The sequence below is a fragment of the Lactuca saligna genome, chromosome 9 (genome assembly GCF_052625555.1).
Source record: "Lactuca saligna cultivar CGN05327 chromosome 9, ASM5262555v1, whole genome shotgun sequence".
NCBI classification, from domain to species: domain Eukaryota; kingdom Viridiplantae; phylum Streptophyta; class Magnoliopsida; order Asterales; family Asteraceae; genus Lactuca; species Lactuca saligna.
In genome coordinates this window covers 5,454,031-5,474,256 of record NC_136425.1, presented here as the reverse complement: position 1 = coordinate 5,474,256, position 20,226 = coordinate 5,454,031, and the positions used below count along the sequence as shown (strand labels likewise).

General features: G+C 37.5%; 2 protein-coding genes across 2 annotated transcripts; one reads left to right on the top strand and one right to left on the bottom strand.

Annotated features, from left to right (window-relative positions):
• Positions 1-6,808: 6,808 nt before the first annotated feature.
• Positions 6,809-7,966, top strand: LOC145017390 (uncharacterized). The gene has a single exon (XM_078975430.1). The coding sequence runs from the start codon at positions 6,952-6,954 to the stop codon at positions 7,861-7,863; it is 912 nt and encodes a 303-aa protein (XP_078831556.1). The 5' UTR covers positions 6,809-6,951; the 3' UTR covers positions 7,864-7,966.
• Positions 7,967-8,354: 388 nt separating this feature from the next.
• On the bottom strand, positions 8,355-9,761 carry LOC145017391 (uncharacterized). The gene is made up of 3 exons (XM_078975431.1): positions 9,419-9,761; positions 9,305-9,331; positions 8,355-8,831 (listed from the first exon to the last, which is right to left on the bottom strand). The coding sequence occupies exons 1-3, from the start codon at positions 9,744-9,746 to the stop codon at positions 8,476-8,478; spliced, it is 711 nt and encodes a 236-aa protein (XP_078831557.1). The 5' UTR covers positions 9,747-9,761; the 3' UTR covers positions 8,355-8,475.
• Between the last annotated feature and the right edge of the window lie 10,465 nt (positions 9,762-20,226).

Below are 20,226 nucleotides of genomic sequence, written 5' to 3'. Positions count from 1 at the left end.
GAAGGCCCGGTGAGGCTAACCAGTAATGTTGAAGGTTCTGTGAGCGTACCTGATAGTCTGTAAGCCGGTGTGGCGTTCCAGTCAAGATGAAGGCTCTCTATGCATGTTGTTTGTTCTCTATGTGTAATGTGTGGTAGTACTTTGGGGGAACTCACTTTAGTTTATTATTTTAGGTGCTTCAGAGGACTGTGGCAAGGCAAAGCCGTGATTGTACACATCCTGATTTTTATGTTGCTGATCTTGGGGAAACTCTGATTTTTAAATAGTGCTTTTGGAAACAATGGCTCTGTAAATATTTATATTAGTAAATGGGTTATTTTGAAAAGTTTAAATTGGTTGTGATTTTCTAGGCGTTACAATTAGGATGTCAGATGCTTGCGTGACTCTTTCATGTGTTATATGTTGGTATGCTTACAGGGCAAGGCCCGATGTCGGGCGAGGCTCAATGACTATATTGTATGCTATTATCTTGGTGATTATCACATGTGTTCGTATGATTATATGTTTATATGTGTACTGGTTGAGGGCCAGATGGTTGACATATTTGTATACCGAGCGGGGTTCGATGCCGGGCGGGTGCCCAATATGTGTTCATTATGTATGTTATGTTGTATTTTAGGGAACTTACTAAGCTTTGTGCTTACGGTTTTCAGTTTATGTTTTAGGTACTTTTGGTTCGAAAGAGAAGAGCCCGGGATGATTACTGAGCACACACCACCTTATTCCGCATTTTATGATTTACTATGATATTTTATAATGTATTGATATACTTGGTTCCACTTTGATCTCGTCATGATGATTTGGATTATAGTTTTATTAATTTAAAAATGGAATTTTTGGTTTTAATATTTGGGACATTACAAGTTGGTTTTAGAGCCTTAGTTTGAGGGATTCGTATGTACTCTAAGGTATGTCTGAACTCAAACTGAGGGTTTGGTAAAAAATTTCAAAAAGAAATGTTTTATAAAAAAGAGTTTCTAATAAAAGAAAATGGTATGATGCATGCAATCGACCAAACTCAAGTAAGTTTTTCCAAAATACCCATACATGATTTATGATATGCTTTGATTTATGAATATGTGAATCATATGTTAGTTAGGGATAAGGATATGCTCAAGATTTGCATGATAGAATGCTACGAGAGATGACTTTATATGCCTACTGTATAAGCTTGTAGACTTGCATGCTAGTACTGATCAGTCAGTTATAGAACAGCCTAATTAAGTTATGCTTGATTTTGATTACTTGGTGCTCGAATTCTGGTTGCTTCGTGCTTTTTAGGAGTGCTCTCTAACATCAACTAACCAGTAAGCGGATATTTTAAGTTACATATTGCGGAAACTAAATAATTTTCAAAGGTTAGGTTTTAACTAGGGCTGTCAAATCAGATAGTCGTCTCGTTTTTTTCTGACACGACACGACACGACAAGGTTTTGGATGACACGAACACGACACGACACGATGTCGTGTTTTTTTTCATTAACACGAAAACGAACCAATTAAAACACGACAACACGACACGACACGACAAATATAATATTACATAACTGTTAGTGTATTTCATTCATACTTAAAGATATATAACACGAAAAAAACGACAAACACGACAACCATATGCTTAATCGTGTCAATTTATGAACACGAACACGACACAAAACGACATCGTGTTTTTTAATCTTGACACGAACACGACACGAACACGAATTCGAATTTTGATTTCGTCCCGATTCCGTTTCATTTCGTGTATTTTTGTCATGTCGTGTCATAAATTGACACCCCTAGTTTTAACGCTGTTGCGCAACTCTTGTCTGAGTCCAACCGTTGTAGTGTTAGACCTTTCATTCGAAGAATTATTTGGTGCCAGTGATATGTAATTGTATTCGTGGGCTAGTTAGAGGATGCTGGTATGAGTTCCTTTTGCAACTGATAGTGAAGAGTGGTGTGGTGGTTGCCCTTGGAAAACCTAGGAAGAGATTTAGTACTGGGAGCCTTATCTTGATGATGATTTATTTGTAAGGAGTGACTTGGAGAATTCAATGCAATCCTTGAGGAAAATATATATAGATGTGGAAGGTAGTATGGGCCCGTACTACTGGAAGTAGAAGATCCGTACTTGAGTCAAGGAGAGCTGCGATGAGACCAGGAAGCTTGTAGAGCATGAGACTCCTTGATATATATATATATATATATATATATATATATATATATATATATATATATATATATACATGCATATTTTGATGGTTTATATGGTCTATTTTCAGTATGTTGACTCTTTGAGGCAAATCGACTTGGTAGTTCCTGTGCCGGTGAGGGCTCGGGCTCAGGTTCTGGAGCTGGGCAGTTGGACAATCAAACGCGGGAGTTCATTTCGTCTGAGATTACCCGTAACATTCTTGAGCAGACTACTGTGATTTTTGGTACGATCAAGGAGAGTATTATGGAGGTGTTAGAGGAACGCTTGGGCTCTTTCCGTTTTGAGATGGTAGCTTTGATTGGGACGCGTTCACTAACATTCAGGGAGTTCTGGGCATGCGTGGCTCCAAATTACCACATGGAGAATGACCCGGTTGCGAGCAGACGTTAACTAGCAGATGTCGCTAATGCCTTCCGCACCAACAGTTGTCTCGATGGGGCAAATGTCAGACTTGCTTCGATTTAAATATTTACAATATAATATTTTATTGGAATATTTCACGTATATTTGAAAAAAAACGGTATTTTTTTTTTTTTACTTTTTTGGATAATATAAATGATGAAAATAATATTTTTTTTTTCAAAAATTTTCATCTATTTTGCATTTTAAAAATATTCTTTTTATCTCCAAAATAAATAATTATGATTGCGTTTTCATGTTTCATAAAATATGATGTTTTTATATGAATTTAACACACTCTCACCTCCTCTCCTCTCCTCTCTCTCTCTCTCTCTCTCTCTCTCTCTCTCTCTCTATATATATATATATATATATATATATATATATATATATATATATATATATATATATATATATATATAAAATTGTTTGATCAATGTCGGTAGTTTTGTGTTGGGACAAACAATGCATATATAATAAAGAAGAACAAAGTTGTACAAGTACACTACAACTCCACTTCACCTCCTGTGCATTTACTAAGTAAACCGCCAATACACATCTTGACCCCCTCAACGTTTACTTTATTGCTAGAAAACCATCGTTATATATGACATATAATAAAGTAAACAATAATAGCAAAAATTGCAAAATTAGTCCATATGGTTTGCTTTTTTTTCTTTGACTGAAGTTCAAAAAAAATTCAACTTGCAAAAATAGTCTTTTTGACTTGGTATGATTGTGGTTTTGGTCCCTATAATTAATGATCATTAATTTTAATCCGTTAAGTGCATTGAAATGACTATTTTATCTCTTATATTATTACTTATTAAACACTAACTTTCATTCTTTAAGAATGTGAAGTACGTACCCCTAAATATCATTCCACTCCAAAACCATCACCAACACCACGACTAACACTGTCACCGTCACTACTTCTCATCGTCTCTCCTCCTTTTCGATCTTCATCCTTCTTTTTTCTTTTTCTTAGTCTCTCCTTTTTATAGATCATTAAAGCTTCTTTAAAATATGCATCTTCAAATCATGTAGCATCTTTAATATACTTCAACTACATCGACTTTGAGCAAAGATGGTTAGTAGAAAACCATATGGATTCATTTTGCTATCTAATGTTTGTTGATTCAAGTGTTGATAGGTTTAAGCTTGGGCGTAGTGGTGGTTAACGAAACCCCAAATTCACAATCACCAACATCTACATTCCAAAAACTGACAACAAGGACTTAACAAAAGTTCAATAGAATCAAAACAATTCAATTGCTTTTGCATCAATTCGATGAAACCGAAGAAAGTTTTTAGATAGAGATTGATATCTTCTTGCATGTTCACACAAAAACGAAACCGACATAATCCTCATAACTTACATATATGAAATTAACCCCTTTTTGTTCAAGGGCGATGAAGATAACAATGAGATTTTTTTTAATTATTTTTTTTGCAATCTAAAATTGATGAATTCAAAACTTGCACTACACTTGTTCACTTAGTTTTCTCAACTGCAGTTGTTCATAAGAAAATCGATGAACCAAATCCACGTAAATCAAGACCTTGCATTAAATAGTTTTCCATGTTCCTCTTGATTTCTCGATTAGTATAAAAATCCTTGGAAATCCCATAAAAAATCCAAAGAAACCTAGATTTATGTTACCATTATATAAAACACGAATACATAACTATTGTATTGTGGACAACTTATTTGAAACCCAATTGCCAACCTCTCCACCGAATTGTTAGGCTCATCCATACAACATGACACTTTTATCTTGTTTCCGGATAAAAAATAGTAGTTAAATATCACATATGAATAGTAGTTAGATTTTAGGTTCATGTTTAAAAAAATATATTAATATTAGTAATATAAACATTTAATTAGTTGGACGACAAAACAATCATTTCAACACACTTAACATACTAAGGCTGGACGGAGCGGATGCGGGGAAAGGCCACGGGAACCTTCCCGCACGGCGGAACTCCGCACCATCGGTGCGGGTAAGGTGGGTGCGGGAAACGGAGAGGGGAGCCTCTCCCGCTCTCTCTCTCCTGTTGTGATTGGCCATTTACTTTTTTTTTTTTTTGAAAAAAATACCGTTGTGTAACGGTAGAAAAGTAATTTTTTTAAATTTTTTTCTGTGGCTGTTAACGACTACTTTTTATTTATTTATTTTTTAATTTTTTTTATCCTTTTACAACTACTATAAATACATATACATAACTTTTAACCATATCAAATATTCTATATACTCTCTACTTCATATAAAAAAAATAAAAAAAAATGAATCCCGACAAACAGATCCCAAGTTCCGATCGACGGAAAAAAAGTCATGGTTTCGAGTATAAACATCCCTCCTCGCAACATTTTTGCTATCGATTCATCCCAGCAAGGAGTTTACCGCCCCCAACTCGATTCTTCCATTCAATCGCCACTACAATTCCAATACCAAAATGTTGGCCAATATTACCCGATGCAAGTTCCAAATGTTCCGTCGCAAATGTTTTCAAACTTTGTTGTGTTTCCGGATCAACAATCGCCAAATCAACCCCAACCCCAAACTCAAACTGAAACTCAACCCCAAACCCAACACCACCACCAACTTGTCGATGAATTGGATGACGCGAAAGAAGAAGACATGGTTCCCAAAACTCAACCAACACCACCACCACAAAGACGTAAATGGAAAAAACAAGTGTGTGAGGGTGTCGCACAATCGGGAAGACAAAAGCCGACACTATGGGTTCCACACGAAGAGCTAGTTTTGGTCAAAGCTTGGGTTGATATTTCTGAAGATTCGATTCAGGGAAACGCACAACCGGGAGAACATTTTTGGTTTCGCATTTTAGAACGATTTCGAGAGGAGCTAGGAAAATGTGACGACTACCGTATTAAACATCAACTTAACTCAAAGTTTCGAGAAATAGCAAGGGGGTTTCAAAAATTAACGGGTTGTACAACAACCTAAAAACCCAACGGAAAAGCAGCCAAGGCGACGAAGAAATACTTGAAGAAGCGTTACAGTTTTACCTTAAGGAAGTTGGAAAACATTCAAGTGGCACGATTATTGGAAATTATTGGTCCGAATACCTAGGTGGATAACATATGAGCGGGATTTTATTTTTGGAGTCCAACAATCAAAGCGAACGAAAACGGGTTCTAGTGGTTACACAACCTCCTCCGATGCTCGGGTCGGTGTAGATTTAAATCAGGACGACGAACTCGAGCTAGAAGAAACTGTCCGCCCAATGGGTAGGGACAAAGCGAAGAGAAAGGGAAAAGGGACTTCTTCGAGTGCATCTGATTTCAGCGTGGACATTGAGGAAATGCGGAAGATAACATTGTCGTTTGATCGATATAATCTTAATTTATCCGAACGTTTGACTTTCGACAAAGAAAAAGAAGAAACAAGGAAAAAGGAGCGGACGGAGAGACAAGAAATGGAAGACATGAAGTTTTTGATGGAAAACGTCGATCATCTCTTGGGACCGGCTCTCGAGCTCGTAATGAAGAGGGAAAAAATTCTGAAAAAATATTTTTCATAAGTCGTTGGTGGTTTGTTTGATTTTTAGTTTATGTGTGTTTTTTTTTAATTGTTTACTTTTTTATATTTTAAGTTTAATGTAAGTTTTATTTTAATTAATGAAATGCTTTAGATTTTTAATTAAGTTTTATGTTTAATATTAATTTAAAAATTATAATTTATAACAAAAAAGTTAATTTTATTTATTAAAAAAAAAAAAAAAAAAAAAAAGAAAGATGAGGGAAGGGCTTCCCACCAACTCCTTGTTTTTTAGGTGAGGGAAATGAAAGTGAGGAAAAAAAAGATATGACCCATCAAAAGTGAGGGAACCATCCTTCCGAGCCTTCCTACGAGCCTGTTAATGTTAATTTTAAGGAATCAATTACAATTAAACCACGCTAATAGAATGACTATTTTTGTAAGTTAAAACTTTTGTGGATTTCAGAAAAAACATTGCAAACCAGGGGTACCATTTGTGAAGTTTTTCTCCAATAATTATATTCATTTTGTTCGATTGTGAGAAAGATATTTGCCTGTCGAACCTGTATCTTCTCTACCAGATGCCATTTTCTTCACTAATCAAAGATTTTCCCACAGAACTCAAATCTAGACCCTATTGCTTGCCCATCATAACTTATAGAATATTGCCCTATTTTCTTTTCAATTGCAAGAAACGTTGACAAAATTTGGTGATTTCAGAACCCACCCACAAACTCTTCTTTGGAGCTAAGGCTTGGTGTTGTTTCTTGAATCTAGGGCTATTATATCGATAGCCAGTTCCTATCCCACCTTCAACAACAAAAAAAGTAGGAAAATTTGTCATTTTAAATGAGGGATTTCCCTTCTTGCTTTGGCGAAAATGGTGTTCAAATCGCTGATGCTTCGTCTTCATCAAGTGCTTCGATTACTACAGCTAGTGGTAAAATTGGTCAGAATCTCGTTACTTGTGTTTATCAGTGTAGATTGCGCAATTTTTCTTGCTTCATTATCACTGTTACTTGGACTAAAAACTTGATGGGTCAAGGTCTTTCTGTTCAAATTGACGATTCCGCCCATCAATGTTTGTGTAAAGTTGAAATTAAACCATGGTTGTTCTCCAAACGAAGAGGGTGTAAGAATATTGAAGTGAGTTCTAAGTTAATCGACATTTATTGGGATTTAGCGTCTGCAAAATTCGGTTTTTCACCCGAACCACTTGAAGGCTTTTATTTTGCCATTGTGGTAAACCAAGATTTGATCTTGGTGTTAGGTGATATGGAGAAGGAAGTGCAAAAGAAGCTAGACGTGTCCTCCTTTGCCCCAAATGTTGTTTTCTTGTCGAAAAGAGAGCATATTTTTGGGAAGAAAGTGTATGCCACTAAAGCTCGATTGTGCGGAAAAGGAAAAATGCATGATGTTTCGATTGAATGTGATGCATTGGGCACAAATGATCCATATCTATTGATCCGTGTAGATGGTAAAACAATGATGCAGGTGAAACATCTTAGATGGAAATTCAGGGGAAACTATACGATTTTGGTGGATGGATTGCCAGTTGAAGTGTATTGGGATGTGCACAATTGGCTCTTTGGTAAACTAATGGGAGAAGCTATTTTCTTGTTTCAGACTTGTTTATCAGCTGAAAAATTGTGGGCGAGCCCATCTATGTTGGATTCCTCTTGGTCAGGCTCGTGTTCTAGAGATCCACATTCACAAGGTTTAGGTTTCTCTTTAGTGTTGTGTGCTTGGAAAAACGAATAGAATTAGGCTTTTAGTTAATACGTTTTCTATGATGTTATGCAAGATGTTATCCAGATACATATTTATCTTGACTTCGACTATAATTGATGCATTATCTTTTCAATTCTTTTGAATCTTTTAACTTTGATTTCGATAACAGATTGTGCTCGACTCCTTGTATGCTTAGGGGTTCTTTTCGACTTAATGAGCTTAATGTGTTAAGCTCTTAATTTGGATAGTTATATATATGGCTGTTTCCTTTTGACTTAATCTAGAGAGAACGACCAAATGGGTTAAGCCAAAAACGCTGGCTTGATCTATAAAGACACCAACCGTTTACCCATTTCCCCTTCTTTATGTTAAAGTTGACGAGCATTGTCGAAATTGTTTGTTAGAATGTAAGGGTAAAATGGTCATTTAGTCTCATTCAGACGGGTTGTTTCTTCTAGAAAAGAAATAGACGCATCACTTTATCCGGACATACATCATTACCCATTCAATCACAGCAAACATGATACTTATGCTTTGATTTCCATTATATCCACAAAGTATAAACACGGTTTTCTTTTATATATTTCCACTATGTGTACTTTTTTTGCTACCCGAAATACACCAAATGACATATTTAGGACATTAGAGAATGAAACGGAAGATCAGTACTTCACGGAAATTAGTCACTGCGATTGCTGCTAGTGTTAGCAAGAGAACAGGCTGTGAAACCATTAATGAAGGATTTGAAGAGGATGCTGCTGGTGTAAACACAGGTCTGATACCCGAACCAACTGTTTGACCTTTCCGGGCAGCTGGTGCTGATGCGGGCGGTGCCCCGGGCAGGTCACGCGCGTCTAAGTCGTCTGAAGTTGTATCAGATGGTGTTGGGGCCAACGATGATGTCACGGAACCGCTTGGACCTGGTGGAAAGTCTGGAGAATCAGCAGCTGGTGGAAGAGCTCGTGGAGGAGGAGGAGGAGGAACAAATAATGCAGGACCTGTTCATATGTGAGTTTTCACCCCATCAATTATGGAATTCCATGATTGGGGATTAATTTGCTGTTGATGTTATCATTAGTGGTTTCAAAATGGGTGGGTCAGGTAACGGGTTAGGGGTCAATATGTTCGACCCGTTTGACTTTATAGATATAAAATAGGTTTGAATGCAAGAAATCGCAACGCACTTTCATATCTTGTTTTTATAGCATCCTACTTTCACTTCATCTTATTACAACATTATACTTTTGAAATCTACCAAATTATAGCAATGTCATTCAAATACATAGCAATTTTCAGTAGACGCCTTGATAAAAAAAATTGGTAGTAAAATGCTATAATCGTCAAAGTACAATATGCCTTGATAAAAGAAATATCGAAAACACAATGTTGTAATAGACAAAAATTAAAGTTATATGCTATAATAAAAAAATAAATGAAAGTACATTGCTGTTATATGATAATCGAAAAGTACCTGCGGGAGGTAGAGGAACACCAGTAGCTGCAAAAAAACGGAAAAAAAATAGCAAGTAAGAACTTTACATAAGTGCGATTGTGCGAAGTGCAACTGAAAAAAAAAAAACGTTACATTTGCATTGCAATGGGACACTTTTAGAGTTACAGACTCTAGGGAGAGTAATAGCTAATGCTTGGTTGATTGCACTGGGTAGAGTAACAGGCACGTTTCCTGTAACTATAAGACACATGCACTCTGAGCTGGTGGTCATCAGAGACTCAACCGCAGCACAGCAGCCTGCGGTTGGTGATCCCCCATTTGCACTGCTTCCGGTGATAAAATTTACACAGGGGCTGAAGGTGGCAACCATCGACACACTGCACGGAGTGCTGATTTGGCTGTTAACTGTAATAACTGAAAGGGCTACAGTTATTGCTAATAAACACGTTACATGTTCCATGGTTGATGAAGAATAGTGATGTGGGAGTTGTGTTTAATTTGTAGAAATTTATAGGTTTGTTGGTTTGATGACCGGTGGTATAGGGGTTGAACCACCTTTGACTGGGTCAGGGAGTGTTTGGTTGATCTGGTTTGACTTCAAATATAAATGAAAAAAAATGTACCTCTCAATGTTAGGAAATCATAAACATTTTTTAAGGTAGTTTTTTTATGATGATGGTTTAGAGGGTATTCATGTCTTTTGCACGCCCCACCTTGTTAAATCTTTTTTGGTAGGACCATAAATTACAAATTTTGTATCGTTGATATTTATTGGTCACAGTTATAGTTAGTTTTGGTGAAAAATGGTCTTGCTAGTGACTAGTGAGTTAATCTAATTAAATCGCTCGTGAATATCAAACACTGACATATAATTGAGTTGTATTTCTAGAAGTTGCTATAGTATTAGTCAACGGTGGTCAATGGTAAAGGTGGTGGATTTACTGGAGGACGCAGATGGTCTGCTCAAATTGCAGGGTTGTTGAGAAAACAAGACATTAACAGTGATCTTTGACCACCTGTCCCAAAAGAAAGAGACTTATAGGTTCGACTTTTCATTATCTTGTTCTTAGTAATATACAACTTCAAAGTTGGTAAGATTTGTTTTGTTCACGTATGAGTTATCAGAGCATCTGAAGTGAATCAAACTCTCAACTATTTTTATTTATTTATATGTTATGTCATACCATATGATCAATAACTTAGATATAATTTATTTTATTGAATTCATCTTCATTGTAACTTCTAAAATAGAAGACATGTAACTAGGTTTTATCTTTTTATTTTCTAATATAGATTTGAAGTTGTATGATTATTTTGATAAGTATTTTTTTTTTATCTCTTGTATTTAGGTTTGTTTATTTAATAGCAAATAAGTAATTTGGCGGTGTTTGGATAAATGGTTAACCAAATTGTGACCAATTTTTGCATATTTGAATGAACTTGAATGTGAAGATATCAAGAGAAAGTTACACGACTTCGGATAAATCATTCACCGAATGAATTTGTGATTTGAACATTTGTTAGTTTCTTCACAATTTGAAAGTTCAACAAAATAAAAAATTAATTAGTATCCACATCAACAGTAATATTTACGTAGTTATTTTATAGATTAAATATTTTTGTAGTTATTTTATAGGACCATAAGAATATTAACATTAAGTTAAAGTACTCAACTCGACGAGTAATGCTGCCAGATTGAAACCATAATTTCCAGGGGTTAGCATCCTATTTAAACATCTTAACCTCCCAATGTTGGCCTCATTTGCAGCCTCCATCGTCCCAAACTCTAGCCACAAAACCCTAATACACTTTTGAGAGTTTTGAGCCATTTTGGTGCATTCTTGATGTTTTGAAGAAAAAGAAACTTGAAGAAGGAGCAAGAAAGTGTTGGAGAAGACTAGATCTAGAAGTCTAGATTCATTTCTGGCTCGACAGAGGTATAAAGCTCCTATCTTCTCTATTCAATGTTTAGATCTAGTTTTCACTACAAATAAAATTATATTTAATGGCACAAAGTTTTAGTGGCACTTTGCTTTTGTGCCATTATAACATACTTTTAGTGGCATTTTTATTTGTGCAACTATAGATTTCCTCAAAAAATTTGTAACGTCCCGATTCTTAGGTATTGCTTAAATAAGATTTGTTGGGTTAAACTCTACTCGACGAGTTGGTTGACCTACTCATCGAGTAGCAGCGGGATGGGATCGTATGTTAAGTGACCTACTCGACGAGTTAATGTTGAGACTCGGCGAGTAGGAGATGGCAGTGGAAACCCTAAATCCCGGGGTTTGCACCTCTATTTAAAGGAGCCTTAGCCTCCTTTGGGCTTTTCACAGTCTTTGAGAGCCCCCTTAAAAACCTAATTCGTGTGTGTGTGCCTTGGTGTGGTGTTGAAGCTTGGAAAAGAGGATCTTGGAGGAAGAAAGCTAAGAGTGCAAAGGAAATTGAAGCAAGGAAGGAGTGGGAAGCAAGATGGACCTCAGCTAGCATCCTTTGGAGGTATCAAAGTGCCATCCTTACTTCCCTTTTTCCCTTTTGTTGAGTTCTAGGGCTTTTTATGGATTTTCAAGTTGGTATGATGAGCTATGGGCTAGATCTGAAGTTGTAACTTCAGATCTGGACCCTCCTTGGATTCTAGAAGCATAATGGGTTTTGAGCATTCTAACACTTCCTAAGTGTACATGCAACCCTAATAACCTTGGATCTATGTTTGTCTAATTATCATGCAAAGTTGAATTCCAAGGTTATATTCCTATCTAGCATACATGGGGAACAATTTTATCTTAAAGTATAGATAGAATAACTTACCTTGTTGTTGTTTGTGTTCCTTGAAACCTTGTGAGCCTAGCACCCCAAGTGTGATGCCTCAAATGCTTCACACAACACCAAATGCTATTGGAAGAACTTATGAGAGAACACACACTTCTCAAAATCGGCCAAGCCCTCTTGTTTCTTAGTGTAGCCGATTTTGGGTGGAGAACATGTTACTTATATAGTGTTGACACATCTAGGGTTACACCATAATGTGTCATGACTCTTCATTTCCATGACCCATGGGTTTGTAACTCCCATGGAGCATCCATGGAGCATCCTATGGGTGGAACCCAACTTGATAGTCCATGGAGCCTTTTAGCCCACTATACAAGATATGGATGATTTACATAATCAACCCATATATTTAATTAGTTATCTTTTGATCACATAATTAATTCTAAATTAATTCTTGATCAAACTAATCAAATAATATTATTAATATATTAGAACTTATAATATATTAATAATCTCCAAGTGTTATTTCTCTCATTTAGTCTATCCAATTGCATGGTGCCATGCAACCCAAATGGACCATGCCGGGTCGGGTCAAGTACATACCAGAAATAGTTATGGACTTAGACACCTTATCCAACAGTCTCCCACTTGGATAAGTCTAATAACTATTACTGCAAGTATGACTTCAGGAACCGATCGGCAATCGTAGCTCTTTACAAGGTTCCTCGGAACAGAGAAGATGATGGTACGCCATTTAAGATAAGTGATCATATAATCCTCTGTTCTAGATATCAGTCGGACAAATACATGGAACAATGTCTTACTTATTGTCCAACAGTTTGTTTCCCAATTTCCGATTTGTTCGACAAAGAACTTAATTGAACACATCAACTTAGTTCTGACCGGGCCCGGTACATAGGTCAAAACAAAATCATCGAGGGGCCCAGATATCAGCTTCTAATCCAAGAAGGAACAGATAAACTTCGACTCATATGTTTGTTCTACTACTCATTGAATTACACACAAGAGCGCGATTTATAACATCGAGTTACCAATGCATTTTTCGTACAATCAATGCATAACCAACTTGTAAGTAACAAATCATATCTCTAGGTTTAAAGACTTATATGATATTACCGTCTCACGATCACTCGAGATAGAATTCCATGAAGTGACTCCAGTGAGCGTGGGTTGAGTCCAATGCTCAGAACTTATGACCACTCATGATTGGTGTAGCCTTGTCCAAGACCTCTACAACCAAACATGACAGCCTTGATTCATATCTACTTCCGACATATGACCGACTGTGGAGGTTTGAATAATATGTTATACTAAACAAAATTATTCTGGAAGTCAAAACATGCAAAAGAAATATAGTAAACGATCGACAAGAGATAGCAACACTTTACTCATAAATAAAACACTTTTATTCATCATCAAATGTCAATTACACTTTACAAATTTCGAGGTTATCTAACTACTAAATCTAATATCATCCTTCAGCCCTATGCTCCGAGCATGCTGGAGATGCTTAACCCGAGTCAGTCCCTTCGTGAGGGGATCTGCCGGATTCTCATCTGATGATACCCTCTTTGCCACGAGGAGTCCTTCTTCGATCCGATGTCTGATGAAATGGTATTTTCTGTCGATGTGTATGGATCTCCCGTGATCCCTTGGTTCCTTGGCTAAGGCAACAACACTTTCACTATCACAGAAAATTTCCATTGGCTCTTTAATAGCTGGTACAACTCCAAGGTCTCCAATGAAGTTCCTCAGCCATAACGCCTCCTTTGCCGCCTCGCTAGCTGCAATATACTCTGATTCACAAGTAGAATCTGCCACTGTCTCTTGCTTGGAACTCTTCCAAGAAATTGCTCCTCCATTTAGGGTAAAGACCCAGCCCGACTGAGAGCGGAAGTTATCCCTATCAGTCTGGAAGCTAGCATCACTATACCCTACAACTCTCAAGTCATCACTCCCACCGAGGGTAAGGACCCAGTCCTTAGTCCTTCGTAGGTACTTGAGAATATTCTTTACCGTAGTCCAGTGTGCCTTGCCAGGGTTCCCCTGAAACCTACTAACCATGCTCAGGGCAAAAGCTACATCAGGTCGAGTACACATCATAGCATACATGATCGATCCTACAGCCGAAGCATAAGGTACTCGACTCATTTGTGCTATCTCAGCCTCAGTGCTAGGGCTTTGTGTCTTACTCAGTTTGGCATTACTCTGGATGGGCAACTCTCCTTTCTTGGAGTCTTGCATTCTGAATCTCTTTAGCACCTTATCCAAGTAGGTACTTTGACTAAGTCCAATTAGTCTTTTACTCCGATCTCTCAAGATCCTTATCCCCAAAATATAGGCAGCTTCACCAAGGTCCTTCATAGCGAAACACTTTCCAAGCCAGGACTTTACTTCCTGCAGGGTTGGAATGTCGTTTCCTATGAGTAGTATGTCATCCACATACAATACCAAAAAGCTAACTATACTCCCACTAGCCTTGACATACACACAAGATTCATCTTCACTCCTAGAAAAGCCAAATTCCTTGACCTTTTCATCAAAGCAAAGATTCCATCTGCGAGGTGCTTGCTTTAATCCATAAATGGACTTCTCAAGCTTACACACTCTATTAGGGTACTCGTTGCTGACAAAACCCTCTGGCTAACTCATGTAAACATCTTCAGCCAACTTTCCATTAAGGAAAGCGGTTTTGACATCCATTTGCCAAATTTCATAGTCATGAAATGCGGCTATGGCTAACAGAACCCGAATAGACTTAATCTTGGCTACCGGAGAAAAGGTCTCATCATAATCCACTCCAGGAATTTGAGAGAAGCCCTTTGCAACCAGTCTAGCCTTATAAGTGTGTACTTTACCATCCATGTCGGTCTTCTTCTTGAAGACCCATTTGCACCCTACAGTCTTTCGACCTGGTACATTCTCAACCAAGTTCCAAACTTGATTGTCATACATGGATTGTATCTCGCTATCCATAGCCTCTTTCCATTTAGTAGACTCGGGGCCTGCCATGGCTTCCTCGTAGCTGTTAGGGTCATCTTGACTTACTAGTGTTCCATCACTAATAAGTGTCTCACCTTCTGCAGTAATATGGAAACCATAGTAATGCTCAGGTGCACTCCTAACTCTCGTGGAACGCCTCAGAGGTACAGACTCGTCAATTGGCTCAACAGGAGTTTCCTCCTCAAGTTGAGGGCTAGAGTTTGAAGTTCCATCACCACTTGACTCTTGAATTTCTTCAAGATCAATTTGCCTCCCACTGTCTCCTTGGCTTATAAACTCTCTTTCTCGAAAGACTCCTCTTCTTGCTACAAAGACCACATTGTCACTAGGTCTGTAGAAGAGGTAACCAAAGGATTGTTGTGGGTAGCCGATGAAAATACACCTCTCGCTTCGGGGTTCGAGCTTATCATGAGTCTCGCGTCTCACGAAAGCCTCGCAACCCTAAATCTTGATGTGGTCTAGTTTAGGTACTTTACCAGTCCACATCTCGTGAGGAGTTTTGGCAACTTTCTTTGTAGGGACTAGATTAAGGATATGGGCGGCAGTCTCTAAGGCATACCCCCAGAATGAGATTGGTAGCGAAGCTCGACTCATCATGGAACGAACCATGTCCAACAAGGTTCGATTACGCCTCTCAGCCACACCATTCAACTGCGGTGTCCTGGGAGGTGTCAATTGTGAGACAATCCCACATTCCCTTAGATAATCGAGGAACTCTGAACTAAGATACTCACCACCCCGATCGGATCGAAGCATCTTAATGTTCCTGCCCAATTGATTCTCGACTTCCTGTTTAAATTCCTTAAACTTCTCGAAAGTCTCTGACTTATGCTTGATTAAGTAGACATATCCATATCTACTGTAATCATCAGTAAAAGTTAAATAATAACGATTAGCATCCCTTGTGGCATGTTTGAATGGCCCACACACATCCGTGTGTATAAGGTCCAACAAACCTTCACCCCTTTCACAAGAGCCTGTGAAGGGTGACTTTGTCATTTTTCCAAGTAAGCATGATTCGCAACTATCATTTGACTTTAGGTCAAACGACTCCAAGACTCCATCCTTTTGGAGTTGGCCTATGCGTTTCTTGCTTATATGTCCAAGACGACAATGCCATAATGATGCTTTATCCAAGTTATTATTATTAGTAGAATCAATACACAAAACATTATTTCCTAAGTTATCTACAACAGATACAGCTTCATACACACCATCACAAGGTAATGCTTTAAAATAAAGAACATTATTAAAGAAAGCATCAATAGAACCAACTTCATTATTAAATGAAAAGGTAAACCCTTGTTTGTACAAAGCATGAAAGGAAATAATATTTCTTGCCATTTCTGGCGAATAACAACATTTATTCAAATCTAAATTTAACCCACTACTTAGCGATAAAGTATAAACTCCAATCTTGGTGACAGGTGAAGCTTTCCTGTTCCCCATGATCAAGTTTATTCTTCCTTGCTCCACATCCTCACTTCTTCTTAGTCCCTGCAAGTCACAACAAATATGAATACCACAACCGGTATCAAGGACCCAAGATTTCGAATGGGGTGAGTTATTAGAAATGATAGTGTAAATACCTGCATGGTTGGGTTTGACTTTCCCATCCTTCACATCCTGCTGGTACTTTGGGCAGTTCCGCTTCCAATGAGCTTTTTCATGGCAATAGAAGCATTCAGCCTCTTTTGGGTCAGAAGAAGGAGTAATGAAACCTTTCTTGGTTCCACTTGAAGAAGAGCCATCAAGGGTCCGAGCCTTGGTACCCTTCGAAGAACTCTTTCTCTTCCTCCCTCGACTTTGCCCGATTGCCAAAACCGGAGTTGAGTTTGGAGTAGGAGTGATAGCAACCGACTTCCCCTTAAGACCTGTTTCTGCGGTCTTGAGAAGTCCCTGAAGTTTGCTGAGGGTGACCTCCTCCTTGTTCATGTGATATGTCATGCGGAATTGATCATAGCACGATGGTAAGGAGTGCAAAATGATATCTATTGCAAGCTCCTCAGGGAAGTTCACATTAAGCTTCAGCAAACGATCCACATACCTTTGCATTTTCTGCATGTGGCTCGTGACGGAATCTCCGTCCTTCATCATGGTTGTTATCATGGAGCAGATGACTTCGTACCTCTCTTGTCGTGCACTTTGATGGTATCTTTCCATCAAATCTTGGTGCATTTCATAAGGGTAGAAATCCTCATAAGACTTTTGGAGTTCAGCTGTCATTGTGGCCAACATGATGCAAGCCACCTTGGTTGTATCTCTTTCATGAGTATGAAAGTCAGCGATCTCCTGGGGAGTTGCAGTGGACTCATCAATTTCCTTAAGCTCCTTGTCAAGGACATATTCTTTGTCCTCGTAGCGGGTAATCATCCTGATGTTTCTGATCCATTTATTGAAGTTGGATCCATCAAAGGTGACTTTCCCACACAAACTCATAAGAGTAAAGGAGCCATTAGGATTCGAGCCAGAAGAATTATTTGAAGACATCTGAAAGAGAAGAACAAGTTTAGTATAGATTTAAGAGAGTCCTTAATAAAACACCCAAATGTAATATTAAGGCTAGGATCCAATCACAATATAATATAACTTAGAATAGGTATGTCGTAATCTAAGCTATATCATATTTGAAAGGTAGGTGAATGACGATTCACCAATTTCCACCACGAAAACCGAAATATTAGATATTTAGTTTTTATTGGTTTTAGAAATTCCTAGATTCTTTGAGATCCAATGAACTTTTCAAAGGCATGTTTCAATCTCGAGAGTGCCCTCCAAGTTTTGTGACTGGGATACCGAGGATCACAAAACGAGGTGTGAAGTAACCATGCAAATCACTTGGTACCCTTAAAGTTTATCACTCAATCGATGTGCCGGTAAACCACACACGCTCCACCGATACTATAATAAACCTTAAGTCACCCTTTACCTACCTTGTTAAGTCCAAGTTAGTGTGCCGGTTAACCACACACGCTCCACCAACGACTTAGACAAAGTGTAAAGTGTAATTTCATGGATTAGCACCTTATTCACATTTTCCTAAAGTAACTAAGATTGGGAATTTAATAAAACATTTAGTTACTTTATTATATTCATCATACTTTGAATGAGAATTTATAAGTCCTTGTCTTACCCGTTCGGCTAACGACCCTCCACCAGTCAAGCAAGCGGTGGGTGAGAGTAAACACCCATTAAGTCACCATTTTATAGGCAACAACCTTATACCCACCTTATAGACCGGCTTCGTGAATGAGGCGTACTAGCGGTAAGACGACTTTATTCTTATACATATATATATAATTATTAAATCATCATAATATAAGTATAAGGGTTGAATTTTAACTTTTAAAATTCTAGGGGTTGGAACTTAAAGTTTTAACTTAAATTTACTTGTTCCAAAACTTGAGGGCAAGTTTTGTAACTTTCAAAACTTTTCATTTCTTGTAACTTATGAGTTTAATAGAGTAATAAAATGAAGACTCTTCATTTTTCTAACTCTTGTGTTTGTTTTAATGGTTTTAATTCAAGTGTGACTCTTGGTTTTCCATAACTTAAGGATAAGTTATGGACTCCATTAAAACACATTATGATCAAGAATTAATCTACCACATAGGTTACAAATAATTCCTATGATCATCTAAAACATCATAAGAACAAGAACATGAATATGAACACAATCAAAAATTACATTTAAAACTTTGTAATTTTGATAACTAGTTGTTTGTAAATGAATTAGCAAAGACATTACACCACCAAAAACAAGTTTTCATATGGGTCGGGTCAAGTACATGCAACCCTAAATACCTTGGATCTATGTTTTCTCTATTATACATGCAAATATGAACATCCAAGGTATTATCCTAATCTAGCATACAAAACTATCAATATAACAAGATAGAATACATACCTCTTTGATGTAGAATGTCTTCATGAAGCTTGAGTGCCTAGTGCCCCAAGTGTGACACCTCAAATGGTTCACACAACACCAAATACTCTTGGAATAACTTGAGAGAATTCTACACTTCATAAAATCGGCTAGCCCTCTCTAGAATAATACTAGTGTCCGATTTTGTCAAGAATAATATCTTTATATAGTGTTACAATTAGGGCAAACCCTAATTGTCATGACTTTCCATTTCCTTAGATCCATGGGTTCAAATACACCATGGAGCATCCATGGAGCATCATATGGGTTTTGGCCCAACTAGATAATCCATGGAGCATTAGCCCACTATACAAGTATGGATGATTTACACAATTAACCCATATATTTAATTAGTCTTCTTTTGATCACTTAATTAATCCTAGATTAATTCTTGATCAATACTAATTAAATAATCTTATTATTCTTATTATTAATATACTAGAACTTATAATATATTAATAACCATAAGTGTCTTATTTATCTCATTTTAGTCTATCCAAGTGCATGATGCCATGCAACCCAAATGGACCATGCCGGGTCGGGTCAAGTCTTACCAATTATAGTTATGGACTTAGACATTAATCCAACAGTCTCCCACTTGGATAAGTCTAAAACTATTATTGCGTATGACTTCAGGAACCAACTGGCAATCGTAGCTCTCAAAAGCTTCTGTCGAACTCTGACCTTGTCGATAAACGCTGACCTTTGTCAATGACTTGTCCATTAGATAAGGGATCATATATTCCTCCATTCTAGATATCATATGGACTGAGACATGGATTATAATCATTCTCTCTGTCCATTAGTTGTTTCCCGATTTCCGATTTATGACGACTGACTAATTGAACAAATCAAATCAGTCCTGGCCCGGCCGAGCACTTCCATTTGTCATCATCAAATCATCGAGGGGCCCACAGATATCGCTTTTATCCCGAAGGTAAAAGGAACGGATAAACTTCGACTCATATGGCTTGTTCTACTACTTGTTGAATCATACACAAAGACACGTTTAATAACATCGAGTTACCAATGCATTTTCGTGCAATCAATGTACAACCAACTCATAGTAACAACTCATATCTCTAGGTTTGAAGAATATAAGATATTATCGTCTCATGATCACTCGTGATAAAATCCATGAAGTGATTCCAATGAGCGCGGGTTGAATCCAATACTCAGAACTTATGAGCACTCATGAGTGTTGTAGCCATTTGTCCAATAC

Coding starts and splice junctions, on each gene's coding strand:
- LOC145017390 (XM_078975430.1), top strand. CDS start 6,952: ATGAGGGATTTCCCTTCTTGCTTTGGCGAAAATGGTGTTCAAATCGCT.
- LOC145017391 (XM_078975431.1), bottom strand. CDS start 9,746: ATGGAACATGTAACGTGTTTATTAGCAATAACTGTAGCCCTTTCAGTT. Junction 9,332..9,418: donor TGTCCCATTGCAATGCAAAT/GTAACGTTTTTT, acceptor GTTTTTTTGCAG/CTACTGGTGTTCCTCTACCT. Junction 8,832..9,304: donor TGTTCCTCTACCTCCCGCAG/GTACTTTTCGAT, acceptor ACATATGAACAG/GTCCTGCATTATTTGTTCCT.